At 45.1% G+C, this 16,672-nt stretch overlaps 1 protein-coding gene across 1 annotated transcript in view; it reads left to right on the top strand.

The window, feature by feature from the left end:
* The first annotated feature begins 8,268 nt into the window (after positions 1-8,268).
* LOC117748154 (ADAMTS-like protein 1) overlaps positions 8,269-16,672 on the top strand; it is a 74,946-nt gene continuing 66,542 nt past the window's right edge. Inside the window, exons 1-3 of the mRNA XM_034557788.1 lie at positions 8,269-8,384; positions 8,496-8,562; positions 8,937-9,035. Coding sequence (XP_034413679.1) covers positions 8,269-8,384; positions 8,496-8,562; positions 8,937-9,035 — 282 coding nt within the window. The remainder of the gene's footprint in view (positions 8,385-8,495; positions 8,563-8,936; positions 9,036-16,672) is intronic.

Raw genomic sequence — 16,672 nt, 5'->3', positions numbered from 1 at the left:
AACAACAACGCATGTTCCCTGAAACGCGGCGCTCCTTGGCCTGATTGCTTGATCGTAAAGACCACAAGCCATCCAATTAGATTTCATGACGGCCTTTGTTGTGGACGCAAGTGGAATGGGAAGTGAATTAATTTTGAGGGGGGGATTGGTCCCACTTGAGGAGGAAAAAAAAAAGGGCTTCAGAGAACATCTGGCCAGTGATGGATGGAGCAAGTTTTGTGGAGTGCGTTAACAAAAGCGAGTGTTTTCAGTTATGCTGCAAAAGCCTTCATACTCATCACATCGGTCCCATCTGGGCTTAATCTGTGGAGTGAGACTGAGGGCTGCTTAGTGAGGAAGTGTATGTGTGCAATGTTACTCTCAATGCAAAAAAACCCGAAAAATACATTGGTGCTCATGTTTGCATAAATCGCCGTGGTGCCTGCTGCGAAAGTGTTCCACTTTTCACGCAGTGCTCTTGTGGTTCCTGGCACGGCGGCAAACGCTTCCTGTGTGTCTGACTCAGGTGAGCCGGGGATGCTGCTCTTCCAACACTGGAAAACCCAGAGAGCCGGCGTCCATCACCATCGAGCCGGGCCAAGAGGAAGTAGCGCCGCTCCATTCTCGGCGGGCCAGTGGAGAAATGGTATTGCAGAACAGAACGAGACATGGCAGCTTCTATTGGCTGTTCAGTTCCCGAAGGAAGAAAACAAAACCAATAACTTGGCGTAGGTCGAGCACTCGTCAACAATTTGTGTGTTTTTTAAAATTATTATTTACTTTATTGAAAATCCTAAAGAACCTTCAGTTCAAGGAATCCATCGTCGACATGCAAAATCCCCAATTTCACAAATGGGGCATGACCTGACAAGAACGGCTAAAACTAGTAGTGTCTCTTGTATTTAATCCCCTCTTTTGACAATCCAAAGTGCTTTAGTCCTTGACTCCGACACCTTAGTAAAATGAATACTTTGACATCCTGAGAAACATGTTTATTACGTTTCTGCCGACGAGTCAGATGAAGATTGATATTCATACTTCGTGTGCAGACACAGGAGTGGTATCAATCTTCTCATTTAATTGTCAGTTATATAGCAAAGTGAAGCATTTCCACAAATGTCAAACCGTTTTATTAACATCAGGAGTTTATTAACAAACCGGGCCTTGTGAAAAATACAAAATATGTGGAACGGAGAATATGGCTTTTGCCGTTTCCCCTCTGCAATCTTGTGGAACTCGAGTGTTGTTTGCCTTTTCGATCGCTTGATGCCAAGTTCTAATAACGCGCTGTGACGGACTGCCCAAAGAGGCCTGTGCCAGCAAATGGCACAACTGGCTGGACTCATGTTGAAGTGTACAGACATCAAAACGTTTTTGTGGTTTTCGTGTGGCTCTCAGGAAAAAGAAAGTGTGTGTATCACACACACACACACACACACACACTGCAAAACTCTTTTTAAATTGATGATGTCAGGCTGCTGTCACGCATTGATAAAGAGCTGCCAGCAGATGGCAACATTACAGCAGAAGGACTTTTCGTGTCCAGTCCAGCAGCGATGGGCCTCTGCAGCTCCCACGGCCACCGCAGAGAGTCGGCTCTATTGTGATTCTGCAGGTGGCTGCCCTCCGTCCCCTCTCCGTTTCCTCTGGAGCCCCTTGTGAATGCCTTTGTTCCTCCTTCATTTATTTGTCATTGAAAGCAGGGCCTCTGGCATCCTGTTCCTCTAATGAAACATCTTGGGCGAGCCCCACGTCCCCTTCTCCGTCAACGTGATTGAGCGCCACCGTTTTATCTCGTTGTGTGTTCCCGGACACACAAAGAAGCTCATTCCCTGCGCGCATCATCTGGCCTGCACATTTCTCTCCTACACAGCCCATCACCAAAAAGAAGAGGCGGCTCTGCCTTGGCACCGGCACACGCTCCGAGTTCTGTTCCGTTCTGCCCCGGCCTTGACCTCGGATCCGTCCCGCGGTGCGATTGCAGCGGGAGTGCCGGGGAGTGCCGCTAACGAGAGGGGAGAGGGAGTCCTCGGTTGGGGGAGCCTCTTGTGGCGCCTAATTAGAAGGGAGGGCAGGTGTGTGTGTGTGCGTGTGTGTGTGTGTGTGTGTGTGTGTGTGTGTGTTGAAACAGTACTGTGGAGGATCACTTGAGAGAGGACGAAGGCAGACCGGACAGTCCAGGGGGAGGAAAGAGGAAAAAGGATATTGGAGGCGAAAAGGTCAAGAATGGTAAGCAAGGACAGGAACAAGACAATGGTCATGCTTTATCCTTTAGTAAGGAAGTCAAGCTAGAGGGCTGAAGGAAAAAAGTGTTTTGGGCAAATTAGGCCGTAAGGATTCAAGGATATGAAAAGAAGTGATCGGGTCAAAGCAAAGATCGGTGAAAAAGAATCAAATTGAATAACCTTTTTGTCAAATAAAACAGACAAATATATCAAAATATAGACTTGGAGCAGCAAAGATAGTAGGAGGGGCGTGCCACGCGAGATAGATACAACGGAAGAGCTGAAAATTAATGGAGTGATAGTGATGGCACAATGATGTCTGTAGAAGTGGGAGGAGAAGAAAAAGAGCAATATTGATGGAGTGAGAGTGGAGGAGTTGCATGAAGCGTGCACGGAGAGCAAAAGGCCAAGGCAGGGCTAATGCAGAGCAAAGACCCGAGCGCAGAGCTGGAAAGCAGAACATAAATATTCAGCTCCTGGGAGGAAGTGGAGATGCAGTTATTCGGTATCCACTGGACTTTTTGACTGGCATGAAAAACAAAGACAAGACTCCTTTTGGAAAAAAGGGGAAATGGAGGTTGCACGCGAGCGTGAGAAAAGCAACGTGTAAGGATGGAAAGGAGGACCGGCGGTGCTGATGTCGGACCACGGCCGGCTGCGGTGACCGTTTGCAAGAACAGTGCGCCCCCCCCCCCCCCCCCCCCCATCGAAGCACATGTGACCACGGCGAGGCGCGCAGGGGGGGGCCCTGCGCCCCTCGCCGTGGTCACATGTGCTTCGAGTAAACGCAGCGCCGCCACGACTAAACACTGGAAACCCCGTCACAAATGATGTGCCATTAGGATTACTGTGCGTACGCCCACAGAGGCGGATTGATGAGCATCTCATCACGCAAAGTATAGGTTTGTACTGTGGATCTCTGTGGGAATGCGCGTGCGTCAGTTTCCATGTTTTCCCTTTTTGATTAATGGCCGACATGTGTCGAGCAACACGCATTTGATCCCACTGTGCGTTTGCCTCTCTGCGTCGTAGTTTTTCATTGCATTGAACAATCCGCCTGATCCGTGTGGAGTTCAAATGGTGTGAATAGCATATGCTCAAGGGAGCAGTGCATGCACAAAGGGACAAAAGCCGAGTGTATTCATGTTGTTTTAAAGTCAGCGTTGGATTATTGCTGCGTTGGAGGACATTGTTGGTGACGGGTATCGCCAAGCTCAGCCAGGAATGAAGGCTTGAACCAATCGGGCAACGAATTTGGGAAATGAGAGTTAGATGGTTTCCGTAATTAAATGTGGCTACAGCCAGCAGTCGATTAGCTTAGCTTAGCATAAAGACTGGAAACTTGGGGAGGGGGGGGGGGGGGGGGGGGGAGATACAGAGAGCCTGCTTAAAGTGGCTCGATGTTGCACTTGAGTAAACATACTTAGTTCCTAAGCACTAAATATCTCTGTGTGTGTATACAGTCATGTGTATGTATATATATATGTGTGTGTGTGTGTGTGTGTGTGACCAAGGGACCATTCCCAGGCTATTCACAGGGATTACCGAGGCCGCGGTGCCCTCCATAAAATGCTCCAGCACACACGCTGCGGTGAGCAGTGACACTGCACAGATGAACAGTGGCGGCCGCGGCACAGACTTTCTGGCCCCTGCGAAGAGGCCTGGGTCTCCCCTTTTTTTGAGGAAGCCCGCTGCCCGACAAATCTGTGTGGTCCCGGAGCATGTTTGTGTAAAGTATGAAGTGTGTCGTAAGTGTGTTTATGTGCCATATGTAAGAGTGCGAGGTGGAAAGTGGGAGGTCATGGGAAATAAAGGCGTGAAAACACACAGTGATCTCAGGAGATCTGTTACAGCGAAGGCAGAATTTCAGAAACGCGTGTGACCGAGATTTAGCAATAAACGCGTGTTGTTGGGTTTCAGCTCGTATTTTGGGGCCATTTGATTAGAGCGTTTTCAACCATGAAGATGACATTTCTGGTTTAAGAGACTCTGGGCAGGTCTGAACGAGGAAGGAACTTGACTGTGAACTTGAAATGACCTTTTTATTTAAAGCCTGTCCAGTCTTGTTATTTCTTTTGTCTCGAAAATGATGATTGTATGTTTGACCTCTGGGAATACACCCCCCCCCCCCCCCCCTCCGCGAGAAATAAATGCACCTCGCAGGTCCTCAGCTCGCTGGCGGCCGATGTCTCACCGTGGCGACGCATTTGACGAACCGCCGTGGAATTCCGTCCCAGCATACCACTATCCGGTGACATCATCGACACCGGTGTCTCGCTCTGCTCTCACTGGGGTGTTTTGAATATATGGATTCCAAATCCTCTCAGCACCCCCCTTCCCCTGCCCCTCCCCTCCTCCTCCTTCTCCTGTCTCCCCCGATGACAGGTCTGCAGCTTGAAAAGTATTTGGCAGCCATGACCTGGAGAAGTGCACATTTGACGTTGAGCATATCAGTCACCCTTCATTCCCCCCCGCCCCACCCTCGGCGGGACGTACAGTAATGCCCCTTTTGTGGTTATCAGTGCGGCTTCTTCTCTCATCTCGCCGTGATTTGCCCCATAGCTGGAATAGTTGGGATTGCGGTGACCAGGTGGCCTGTGAAGCCACCTCGATGATATGACAGATACCGCATACTCGGCTCCGTACGAAAAGATCCTAAACTTTGTGTTCAGATCATTTAAGCTCAACGTTGAGCGACGGACGGATAGCCGCTGAAGGAGCTGTGAGTAAGGTGCAGGGCAGGTGAAACCTGCCGTCTGTCTCCCACGTTGACTGCTCTTATTACGGTTATTGACAAGGTCTCTCGACACACACGGCATCTAAATCTGGGACTAGTCGAGCATTGACATCAAAATGTGATGCACTGAAAGGCTTGTTGAAAGGTGTATGTATATAGAGTATATATATGATCATGTATATGATCCATCGTCATGGGATAGAATCAAGGTTTTCACCGTTTTTAAACCCATTTAATTGTTCGATCTAAATAACTGTAAGAGGCCTGAAGAGGTAAAACAATCAAGTGTTTCACAAGAAAAATATAAGTATCAGAACACGATTTGTCTTGCTTTCTGCATCGTTAGTCAAGTCGTGACACTTGGGTTCCAATCCGCAGGTTGGGAAACTGCCAATGATTACTCCAAGAGCCTCTTTTGGGAAAGATACAAGAGTAAAAAAAGGGGAAAAGCAAAAGTTGATTTTTTAAAATTGCTGATTAATTTTCATTAGTGTTTTGTTTTAACGGTAATTCATTTTCTAATAAATGTGGCCTCCCCATCACTGTCAAATGCTTATTAAACATATTTGTTTAATATGTTTGGCTCAGTATTCAGTATTTAGTACCACTCAGCGGAAATCCTGAGTCATGCCTCAGCAAAGTAATTATCCCTTTTATGTGTTTGTTATTCTCCCTCAAACCATAATTTTTCACTTCTGTTTTCCCTCATAGTTTTGCTCCTTGATTTTGATTGTCCATTGTTTGGAATAATCCTAAAATGACCGTATTTTGGTCAAAATAAAGAGGCTATGGGCCTTAAACCTCTACTAAATCTCTCCTGGTCGTCAGGGGGCAACTCCTCTGGTTGCAAAAAGAAATCCAATTGTTTAAGTTAATGAGAAAATGGCTCTGATTCTCACTTGATTGGGGGGGGGGGGGTTGGTTGGTCAATGATAACGGTTTTGATTTGCCCAAAAATGTCTTATTCCGTGATTCAGACGTACTTAGCTCCACCCTCTTCTGTCACCCTCTTCAAGACTTCCAAGCGGCAGTCTGCAAACCACTGGGTGACGTCACGGTCCACTTCCTACATGCAGTCTGTGTGGAGGACCAGAGAGCCCGAGAAATAACACCTCATTTGACAAACACCTGCTGACATTTGAAGTTCCTGCAGGGGGAAAAAAAAACATCTGTCCGTTCATCCGTCACACTCAATATTTCATACGAGATTTACTCCAGGTGCACTCTACCAAATGGATTTTTGATCAAACTTTTAAGACGTCAGAGCAGAATGTCAATAAAATGCAAAACAAACGTGCTCCCATCGAGCATTTTTGATGCCGACTTGTTTTGTTAATGCGGGAGGAAGATGGAATGAGGGAGAGGCTGACAAACAATGGCAGGCTGTGTGTGCGTTAGTACAAGGAGGGAGCAAGAGCCATTTGTATGTTTTTAAGTTGGTGAAAGACGCGTGTGTCAGTGCGTAAGTGCGTGAGCTGACGTTGATTGGCAGGAGGGCGCAGCAGGAATGTGCCTGGCTGCAGCTCTCTGCGGGACAAACTTTCTCTCATCGCATGAGAGAGTAATCGTTACGGGCAAATCATTACATGATCAGAGGGAACCGTGTCCGTGCCAAATATGCACAGCCCTCGAGAATGTCTTTTTTTTTTTTTTTTTTTTTTTTGGTGGTGGTGGTGCTTGGGGGAATGATCAGAGAGAAAAGAATGTATGATACCAACAGGATGAAGATTTTAAGACGGGATTAGTTTGACCGGAGGGTGGGTACCGACTTGGATCAGTGCTGGTCCGGTGCGTGGCAGCTTGGCAAAGGAGCCGGAGCTGTGGGAAAGTGGTTAACCTCGACCAAAAGAGAAGAAACGGGCTTCCCGGTAACGCTTTTTGTTTGAAAAAGAGTCATTTGTATGGTTGTGATAAATCCTTTTGGATGGAGCAGAGAGATGTCTTAACCCTAACCAATAGTTGAAGGCCGATAACACACGTTAGTTCATCATCACCGTTCCAGTGCCAAACATTGTCCCGAAGATAACATCTGTAAAATAAAATCTCAATAAAAAAAATTAATTACAGCAACATTGCACAACAAATGCAATATAAGAGAGGGACAAATGTTTAGTAAACGTCTCAGTGATTAAACATTTAACCACAGAATGTGATGAGTAATGTCCTGATCTGCAGTCCACACACACACGCACACACACACACACACACACACACACACACACACACACACACACACACACACACACACACACTGCAGAGAGAAGACAAATGGGCCCATGTGTCCAGGAGAGGTGACATAAAACCTTCATAGCACGGACTGGATAATGGAAATGGAATAAATTTTGCAAATATTGGCCAGTGAGTTTTCCCACAGCACACGACATGTTAATTAGGAGCCAAACTCCCCAACAGTTGGTCGATCAATCACTTCCAACTTTTTTTTTGTCCGAGCACATCACAGTTCCACCTAAATGTAGCTGGCAACGGGCCTTTTCGCATAACTGGTTTGGTATTTATTGCACTTGCCCAAAGCTTACAAAATGCCAGTCCCTCACCTCGTATTGAATGATGCTCACTCGCCCAGTGTTAATATTACAACGTGTGGTTGTAATTGCCGTGGCTTAATCTATGCTGACAACAAATACTTTTTGCAAGGGGAATATTTTCCTGAAAACCAGACTGAGCTTGCAGACCTCTCTCTAATATATATAACAGATGTGGAATTGGGCAATGCGAACCAAACATTTAGGTTTACAGACCACTGTGACACTGAGAGACAGCTACCCGATGCAATAAAGTAGGGTGGGGCCATTCTTTATGGGATTTAATGTGCCATTAATCAAAGCATGTGCGGCAGAGGTATCGGGTTATTATTTGCATGTGGCTCCAGCTGTTAAGTAACTGGATCTGCTGCCGTGTGCAGGTGTGTCAGGCTGACACCGCCTCGGGGTGCAGCGGAGGATGTAGGTTCATGTTCAACAATGTGTGCCAAAAAATGTCTCGCTTTTTCTTTTTTTTTCTTTTTTATTACTTTTATCCGTGCATCCATGTGTGTCTGTAATGCAACCCGAGGTGATTCCTGCCCCAACATGCAACGATCTTTTGGGTCGCTCCAAAAAGTAAATAGTGTGAGCTTACATGTCTATCTTTTCATTTCACTGCCGATGTTTTTATCTATACTTGATTTACGTCTCCCGCTTTGTTTGTGCTTAATAAGAAAGCCCCGGCGAGCAGAGTTCAGGGACTGTTCATAAATCCCCGTTTCATTTCCTCCCGCTAGCCTTTGCACACTCATGGTTTCGGCTTAGCTCCGCAGTGTGCTCTTACATGCCCACCGGCGAGCCCTGCTCCTGGGTCTGGGGGTTCATCCACAGCCTCTCCCTTTTCCTGGCTCCAGCCCACTTCAGCTCCCCAGGCTTCCTGCTCATCAAAGGTCAAACGCGGTGTGTGTGTGTGTGTGTGTGTCTGTGTGCGGGAAAGAGGGAGGCCGATGACCAATGCATGCACAGGCCATAGGTGTGCCTGCACGCCCTGCGGGGGACCCCACCCTCTAGGTTGCCTCTTCCTCTGCGGTGCGGCTGCAGGGTGAAGGTGTGCATCAGGGCCACTGAGGGCGGGAGGGTTTCCACGAGGAAAAAAAAGACAGTAGAAATATGGTAGTAGCCTTCAATCTGTTGAACGTGTGTTTGTGCAACTCGACAAACGTTACAAGCTGATTTATTAATGGTATCTGAATGGAGCCTACGTGCATCAGGCTAGTTACTGACAAAGTTTCCGACTGTTGAGATAGATTTGGATGCTTCTCTGCGATGATCCAGGGCAGAGGAAGGATTGCTTCTTTTTTCCGCTGCACTTACTGGTTTGTCTGGAGGCTTGGCCAGTTAGTTCCCAGACTTAAGAGTGCAGATGAACCCACTAATCATACATTCACACGCACAGAGCAGCAGAACTCCCACGTAAGAAGGACTTTGTGACTGCCAATCGTTGTCCGACAGGTCAAAGGTCATATCCGTATCAAGCTGTGCAAGTCGAGGGTATTTACTGTTCCTGGACGTCCACCTAACTCGCATGCCCGGGTTATCTGGATGACGCAAGTGAGTCGGGGCAGATCCACCACTTGTGCCTCGTTAATATCAGGCGCACCCAGCTGCTGTCATAGTCCGGCTGCGTGCACGGCCCTTTGTGCTGCCATTGTCTGCTACTTCTGCAGAATCATCTTTCTGTAATATTAGCGATTAGATCAGATTCAATATTGTTTGCTTTTATTCTCCGATGCTCTTTTAGAAGAAGTAGGGCAACAAAAATGCAATAACAATAATTGAAACATTAAAAAAAAACACACACAGTGTTTAAATTTGAAAATCCATAATGCGGCTGTGTATAAAGCATATCGGCACACATAGTATAGTGCAGTCCTGAGATAATAGTAGGTTTCTCAGAGTAAGAATAGTTAAGAAATTCAGAAACCAGAACTAGAAAATATCCCAGCTTGTGGTGCCAAACTCACTCCACAGTTTATTAGTCATTTTTTTGTATTTCGTCAGATGGAAAACATTTTATTACTCTTACATTTATTGAGCTCTTGATCCAAAAGAATGTGACCACTGAAGATTAGTTTTAAATGAGTTTTGACACCATAAATGGTCTATTAACCTTTCAGTTGTTGATAGGAATGGACAAGAGAAGAGAGATTGAAATCCAAAACATTTAGTGGACAAAAAGCTCACGTTAAGCTTTGGAAAATATAAATGTTGCGGTTGTGTTACCGTTGAAGCAACGTTTAGTTTTAGTCAAATTTAAATCATTTCATTATTGTATGTTTGATTTGTTTATTTGTATGTTTTGTTGTTTTTTTAAGCTAAAGGCATTTTAGTCTAGTTATCGTCTAGATTAGGCGAGTGTATTTTGAAGATGATATAAGGTCAATGAAAAGTAATATGAGCAACCGCAGCAGTTGTGGATCTAGAAAATATTCATGATGTAGCAAGAGGGTGGCATGTAGACGTTGATCACTGAGCTTAATGTGGCCATAACATACCATTTAAGTTATGTGTTCATTTGCATTGTTTTTTTTTTGCACTGCTTCTTGTTTAATTTTGAGAATTTTCACAGATTCATTTGGTCTATACATTTTTTTTTTCTTTCAATAACAATGTTATGATAATGTGCCAACTAGCAAGCAACATAAAAAGCACCAAATTCAACTTCTGAAAAAGGGATTTAGTAATTTAGTATTTATTGAAAAAAATAGATGACAACTTTTCATTAGGTTACTAAATAAAACAATTTCAAAAAAATGTTTGTTTAGTATTAGTCTTGTTTTCACTGTGACAAATGGGTTGTCATCAAATGTTTATTGTTATAGTTTTAATTAATGAAATTCCCACTGATGTCAGATCAGTTTTACAGTTTTATCGTAGGCAGTTGTGATCTGAAATAGTCTAAGAACATAGAGGTCAAAAATAGGCGAGGCAATGAAACACATTTCCCCTCCGTCATCACCATACTGTAGCTTGTAACGCTGCTGTCACACACAACACACCCCACACATGTCTTTACTTCTCTGTCCTTTCCGTGACCCATAATTCCCTTCTTCCTGCCCACCTAACTCTTAAAGATTAAGAGAGTGCTCAGTACCTGTACACCTGCTAGAGGCATCACATTTACGGGCACCAAGGTCATCTCAGGGGCCCAGTTGGTTTTCTAATCCTTGGAAACAGAAATGGAGAGCCCGTCCAAGGTCAGGCTGTTCAGTTTCCAAGGGGGATCCGTTATTGGAACAGCCATTGTTCATCTTGGGAGGCCATCTGTATCAATATCAGAATTTACAGTGCCAAATGCAACTTATTGGATATCGTGTTTTCTTGGCATTGCTGAGATGTTTCATTGTCTTGATTTTACCTTGACTATGGCTGGGGCTTTTGTCTCAGTGAAAAGACAAAGAAACACACGGAAGGTTTTTGTAGAGGTCGTGCCCTCGTTCCAAAGCACAGAAGGGTGTTTGGTAGCGGCAACAGTTAGCTATAAAGCTGTACTTGAAGCTTTCATTGGTTCCATCCCCCCCTCTGACTTGAGATATACCCTCAGGATCTCTCAGTGTCACCTGGATGTCTGTAGCCAATGTGAAACCGGCAGAATGCGAAGCCATCTCTGTTACACACACCAACAACAATGGAAGGGCTGCTTGGACCACATTTTGAAGGTTTTGGTTGCAAGGGCAATTTTGGAGCTATCAGATTGAAACTCAAGATGCAAGTCAATTCTGTCAGGAATTTCTAAGAGGGATGTGCACCCTTTTTTGAAAGCCACTTTCTTAATGTAAGAAAAAAAAAGCTTTCATGGCCAGAGAATGTCTATTACAATGGAGTTAAGGATGTCGCGATTGGGTTTTAGCGTCTCAAATGTCTCCAGTGTTGTAAGTACTTTGTGTCTAAATCTGTCTGTAACAAAGCTACTCAGGTATATAGGTGGCCTGAATGTCCTTTGATAAGAAGCATGGTATTATATTTCCATAAGTAGATGAGTTGTTGGGGTGTAATACTATTCCATTCATTTTAGGGGCACTGTTATCTGTTGTGTTATTGAGTATAATCCAAAACTAAATGGACCCTTTTTAGGGTCTGGTAGCTACGTCTCCCTCCTGCACATTCATACTGTACTGAGATTTTCCACTTCTAGCACAGGCTCAACTAAATGATTTATGTGATACCCTCCTGTCTATGTGTGTGTTAGCACTGTAAATCGAGCATGATCCATCTCTTAAAACTTCACAATCCTACAGGATGGTGAGAGAGCGCCGAGTTTGCACACTGTTCCTCCTGACAATGGACCTCGATTCAGTGCACTCAGCTTGTGTCGATTTTAGCGCTGCTGAGAGACGGCTTTCAACCACTTGGATGCTCTTAGGTTTCATGCCACCAGGGGTTTGCTCTTCACTCTGCAAGGATAACTTTTCTTGCACAAACTGAAGCCACAGCCAGCAGGTTTTAAGAGACCGATCCCTCAAATTACAGGGGAAAGCTGCCTTCGCCAGCTCGCCTGTCAAGTTTGTCCTATTGAGAGTAGAACTGTAGTCGCTCTTTCGGGAAGGCATCAATATTGTAATACCATCAGGGCATTTTCTGTCTGCGCTAACAGTTCAAAAGAAAGCCATTGGTAATGTTGTTTTTTTAATCCAGTATTCATTTCAGAATACATCACGCTGTCTCCCATCAAACAAAGTTAATTGGTGCCCAATGGAGGAGTCTAACAGATGATATGATAGAATTTTTTTTTTTTTTTTTACATATCACTAGGCCTAGGATGCCAGGTCAGCGTGCCCCAGAGTTATGATGGGGGGAAACTAAAAATGTCTTCCCATAGTTGAAATGGTGTCTTGTCAGTAATCTTCTGTGAGCCTTGTGCGTTTTTTGACTCGCTGGTTTCCGAAAAAGGGAAGGACCGGGAGCGGGAGGCACCCAGTGATTCTTCGGCAGGCGTGTACTGTAGCTGTGCCCGGCAGTGCCAAACCCCGCTCCCTGCTGAGATGACCCTGGGCACACGCTCCAGCTGTGCAAACACAACTGCATTGCTGAGCACACACTCACGTTCAGGCTGAGCCAAATCCAATTATTGGCCTTGCCTTGAGTTTTTTTTTCTTCTTCTTCTTTTCGTTTAATTTCTGTAGCGCATATTCAGCAAACTTTCCTGCAGTGCATGTGAGCAGCGCTGCCAGGCTGAACAAGGCTGACAAACGCACCTCTGTGGCTTTTCCTTTCTGCGATATTTCTCTCGTGTGAACATTCCCAAGCTTGTCAGCTTAATTTCTCTGCCTTTCGCTAATTTTTCTTCTTCCCAAAACTCCGCTGTGACAGTGGGTATCCATTTTGTTTGAAGAAGAACCACCAAAGTCAACACGGAGGGCATGCGAGACACTCCATCGTCGGCCAGTGGACAAAGTCCAACGTTTTTTTTGTCAGGAGGGCTCAACCCGTCTGAACACAGTCACCCATCCTGTTATGTTACCTTCAATGTCCTGTTGTGCTTCAGGTCATATCATCCAAGAAATAAGAAATACAAGAAATCAGACGCTCATACAAGTTTTAAAGAGACATTGAGGTTACTCACACACGTCCTGCGGGCATTTAACAACATCTCTTCTATTACTGGTCTCCAGTAATTTCTGAGAGAAATATTGGACTCTTTCGCTCCCAATCTGTCAGCCGTTTGGTGCTGGGCAGGTAGCACACTGCTGCAGCCTGAAATTCCGGTCATGAGAGCTGTGCGAGTGTATCAGAAGAGGAAAGTTGTGAGGGGTAAAGCCAAAACACATTGTGTAACAATGGCCAAAACTTTGAAAGTTAAAAGTGGTACTTTAAACATAATTTCCCAGTCTGTTCCCAACTTGCAACGTTGTGTAACTTCCCCTTAATCTCGAGCATGTTTCCAGGTAATACAACCGTCTGACGCTGCACAGATTTCCACTCTGAATGATTCACAAGAGCTTATGAGCTGGGAAGCTGCCGCCCCACTCAACTGATAAAGCCATTAAATTGAATCTCACTTGTGTCCAGCTTGGTGTCACTAAAGGCAGCTCAATTGATCAGTTTACCAGGTATCTGCAGACAAAAGGCTGCTCTCAGCCTGGTTCTAGGAGAACAAAAGCAGTAGACAAAGGCTATCACGTTGCCGTCAGCTTGACGAGCAGAGAGGCAACGTGACAGCAGGCGTACATGAGCTGACATTTTAATGGCTGCAACCTTGATTTTATCAGTCCGAAATGTTGAGGAGAGAATATTACCACAAGTATCCGATTCCAGCTACAAAGACACACACTAGGCAAAGGCAACACATTTAACATGGCGTACTTATCCTCTCATGTAAAGATTACAATTCTAATAAATACAAAAATGTAATTTCCCCCACATATTTGGAAACTGTCCAGTGTTATCGTAACTGTCAACAGCTTGTTTAGGGAAGAATGTATTCGATATTTTTGGGTGAGATCGGTACAAACAATCTTTCCATTCCAGATGAGCTGGTGTGCCCCTCACCCCTCACAGTGTATATAAACTTACCGTAGTAGAAGCTACTTTTGGCTCTGCTGTTGCTTTGGAGCAAAATCATTTTCCTGAGATAACAGAGCGCTTGTCGGCTGGGCCCACGGGGCGCCCTGAGGCAAAAACAAACATATGATGTGCTGTCTCTCCCCGTCGCTGGGCCCATATGGGAATGACCTACCATGCATCGAATACAAACAGAAGTTCCTGGAATTTGCAGGTGTGTACATGCGAACAGAAAATCGTTGGAAACCCCCCCCCCCAAAAAAAAACAAGAATGCAACAAACACATCACCGCAAACCACAGGAATCTCTATTGGGATATTGCTATCGACACGGAGAGTCAAACACTACGTCATTCACAGTCTAACACACACGCAGGATGTAAAATTAGACAAACGGTAGTGGACTCACACACGGTGTCAGATAAATCTCCACGGCGTGTTCTAGGGTTCAAATGGCGCCGCCAATCTGTCTCTTTTTAATACGAGGGGAATTTGGAGGACGTAATGTGCCAACTCACCCAGCAACCCCTCCCTTCAAACGCCACTTTGGCTGAGTCCCAGATGTCAGGGACATCATTCGTCGGACCGCTCCCTCTCGCCGGCAATTACACAAATATGACAGGGATGTTTGAATAACTTTTTTCTTGACGTGCTATCGTTGTCGTAAGTCTCGGCAATCATCCTCCATTATTGCCGTCAACTACCGCGGCTAGAGACACTTGTTTTCTGTGTGTCTATCAGGCAGAGCATTTTTTTTAAGGTTACGTAATTAAGGTATTTTTGATAGCAGATCTGCTGAAAGATTATTTTTGTTCCTGTTCCTTCGGTTAGAAGAGCATCTCTCGGTGTCGTTGTCCGTCAATCTTCTGGAATAATTGCACCCGCTGGAATCTCTGCATACTGACAAGACAATGGACGGACGACATTAAGCTGTCACATTATGTTGACACTGTCATCGTGGACCGGTGGGGGAATACGCCGTTGTCCCTGAGCTGTTCCGTGTGTCTCAGATATCGTTCCTTTGGGTGATTGTCATATTTAGAAGACCCGAGACAAATCACTGGGTTTCCCCAGCTCGTCTGTCAGAACGATGATGATGTTGTGGTTTGTTTGGCCGCAGGAGAATGTCGAGTCAAGTGGGGACGTCTGGGAGTGCCTGCCAGACGGAGACGTGGGCTACAAGTGAATCATGTTATTGTCAGTATCTTTCTGGTTTTAGGGCAATCCGAGACTGACTGTTCACAGAAGTTGGGCCAGAAAGTTGCCTGTATGTATATGTATATGAAGAATCTATTACAGATGAATTATAAAATATCTGTACAATTTCTGATGTAAATTAGTTGTGTTCTCTTTGCTTACATACTAGACACTTGTAACTGCAGAGGCTCCTATCCTGTGAGCTGTACTGTAAATTTACAAAAACACTATCATTATATATATCTATACCATAAAAATGATGTGACAATCATAATTGTAGGTTTAACAGCCTAAATGCAGTGATCATGTATCATTCTGACTATAATGTCTTTAAAAAATGTAATCGCACAACAAATTCATGACTTGCGTTCTATCATGTTTTGTTGAAAGATAGGGTACAGCAAGCACACAGCAAAGAGAAAGCAATTGACATAAAGTTTATGTGTAACTAACAGGCAGACAACTTAATGGTTAACAATTAAAGTTCTTTCCACTTTGTGCCCGTTGTACAGCTGTCTTTTAGTAATGCAAAACCCAATTGAAGAATGGAGGGTGGATTAGGGAGCAGTGGGCTGGATAGTCAAAGATGCCTCGCTACAGGCGGGGCAGCATTTCAGTATTTGCCTCGCTGCCAGCCAGATGAGATCAGGGCTTGAGAATGCCACAGAATATGGAAATTAAGATTGTTGGATGGTCAGGCTACGCTGCAAATGAGGGGCTTAATTTGGGAGCAGGAATGCAGCGGCAATTCGTCGGTAACCGCAGACGGCGCTCTGGAGAGGACCGGGGCTTTTCATGGCGCATGTTGATGTCGGCGAAAACAGTTTGGAGAACTCTGCGGAACACATTTGTTGGCCCCCTCGCTGTGGGATGAGAATCGGTTCTTCACAGATTGCGCTTTTTCTCTCATGCGCTAGTGAAGAGTCCTTTGCACTACCTCGTTGAACACCACCAGGTTCAATCTTTTTTGGCCCCTCAGTGATGTGTGGTCGTGATTCAGGCCAACCAACCGCTTGCCAGGTTTGTTCTGTGTCTAGTTCAAAGAAAACAAAACAACGTTTACTGGATTGGTCTACTGGGAGGTCCGGCATTGGACGGCTTTGCATGAATTTCATGGTGGGATCCACGTTTGGCACGTTGCCACTGTCGATTCCGCAGAGGCTTCCATTGGGATGAATACATGGGTCAATTTGGAGAAATTACCAGATCTTAGGGTGCTACTTGATTATTTTTTTTGACCCCAAAAAAATGGCCAAAGAGTTACCAACATCCAGAATGTGCTGCACCACAGGTCAACATTCAGAAGACATATTATTGAACAGACACATATTTGCAATGTAGCCCACAATTTTATGTTGTTGGATTTCCCAAATGTTGTTTCAAGAGAGTCTTAAATAAGATACAAAAAAGTGAACAGAGCACTTTTCATTTGAGAGGCCATTTCTGCTCCCAGGTCAGTTTGAACTTCAAATGGGCTGCTTGAATGTTCTC

The sequence above is a fragment of the Cyclopterus lumpus genome, chromosome 18, assembly GCF_009769545.1.
Source record: "Cyclopterus lumpus isolate fCycLum1 chromosome 18, fCycLum1.pri, whole genome shotgun sequence".
Classification (NCBI taxonomy): Eukaryota; Metazoa; Chordata; class Actinopteri; order Perciformes; family Cyclopteridae; genus Cyclopterus; species Cyclopterus lumpus.
The sequence above is the reverse complement of the archived record's forward strand: the minus strand, read 5'-3'. Positions and strand labels throughout refer to the sequence as shown.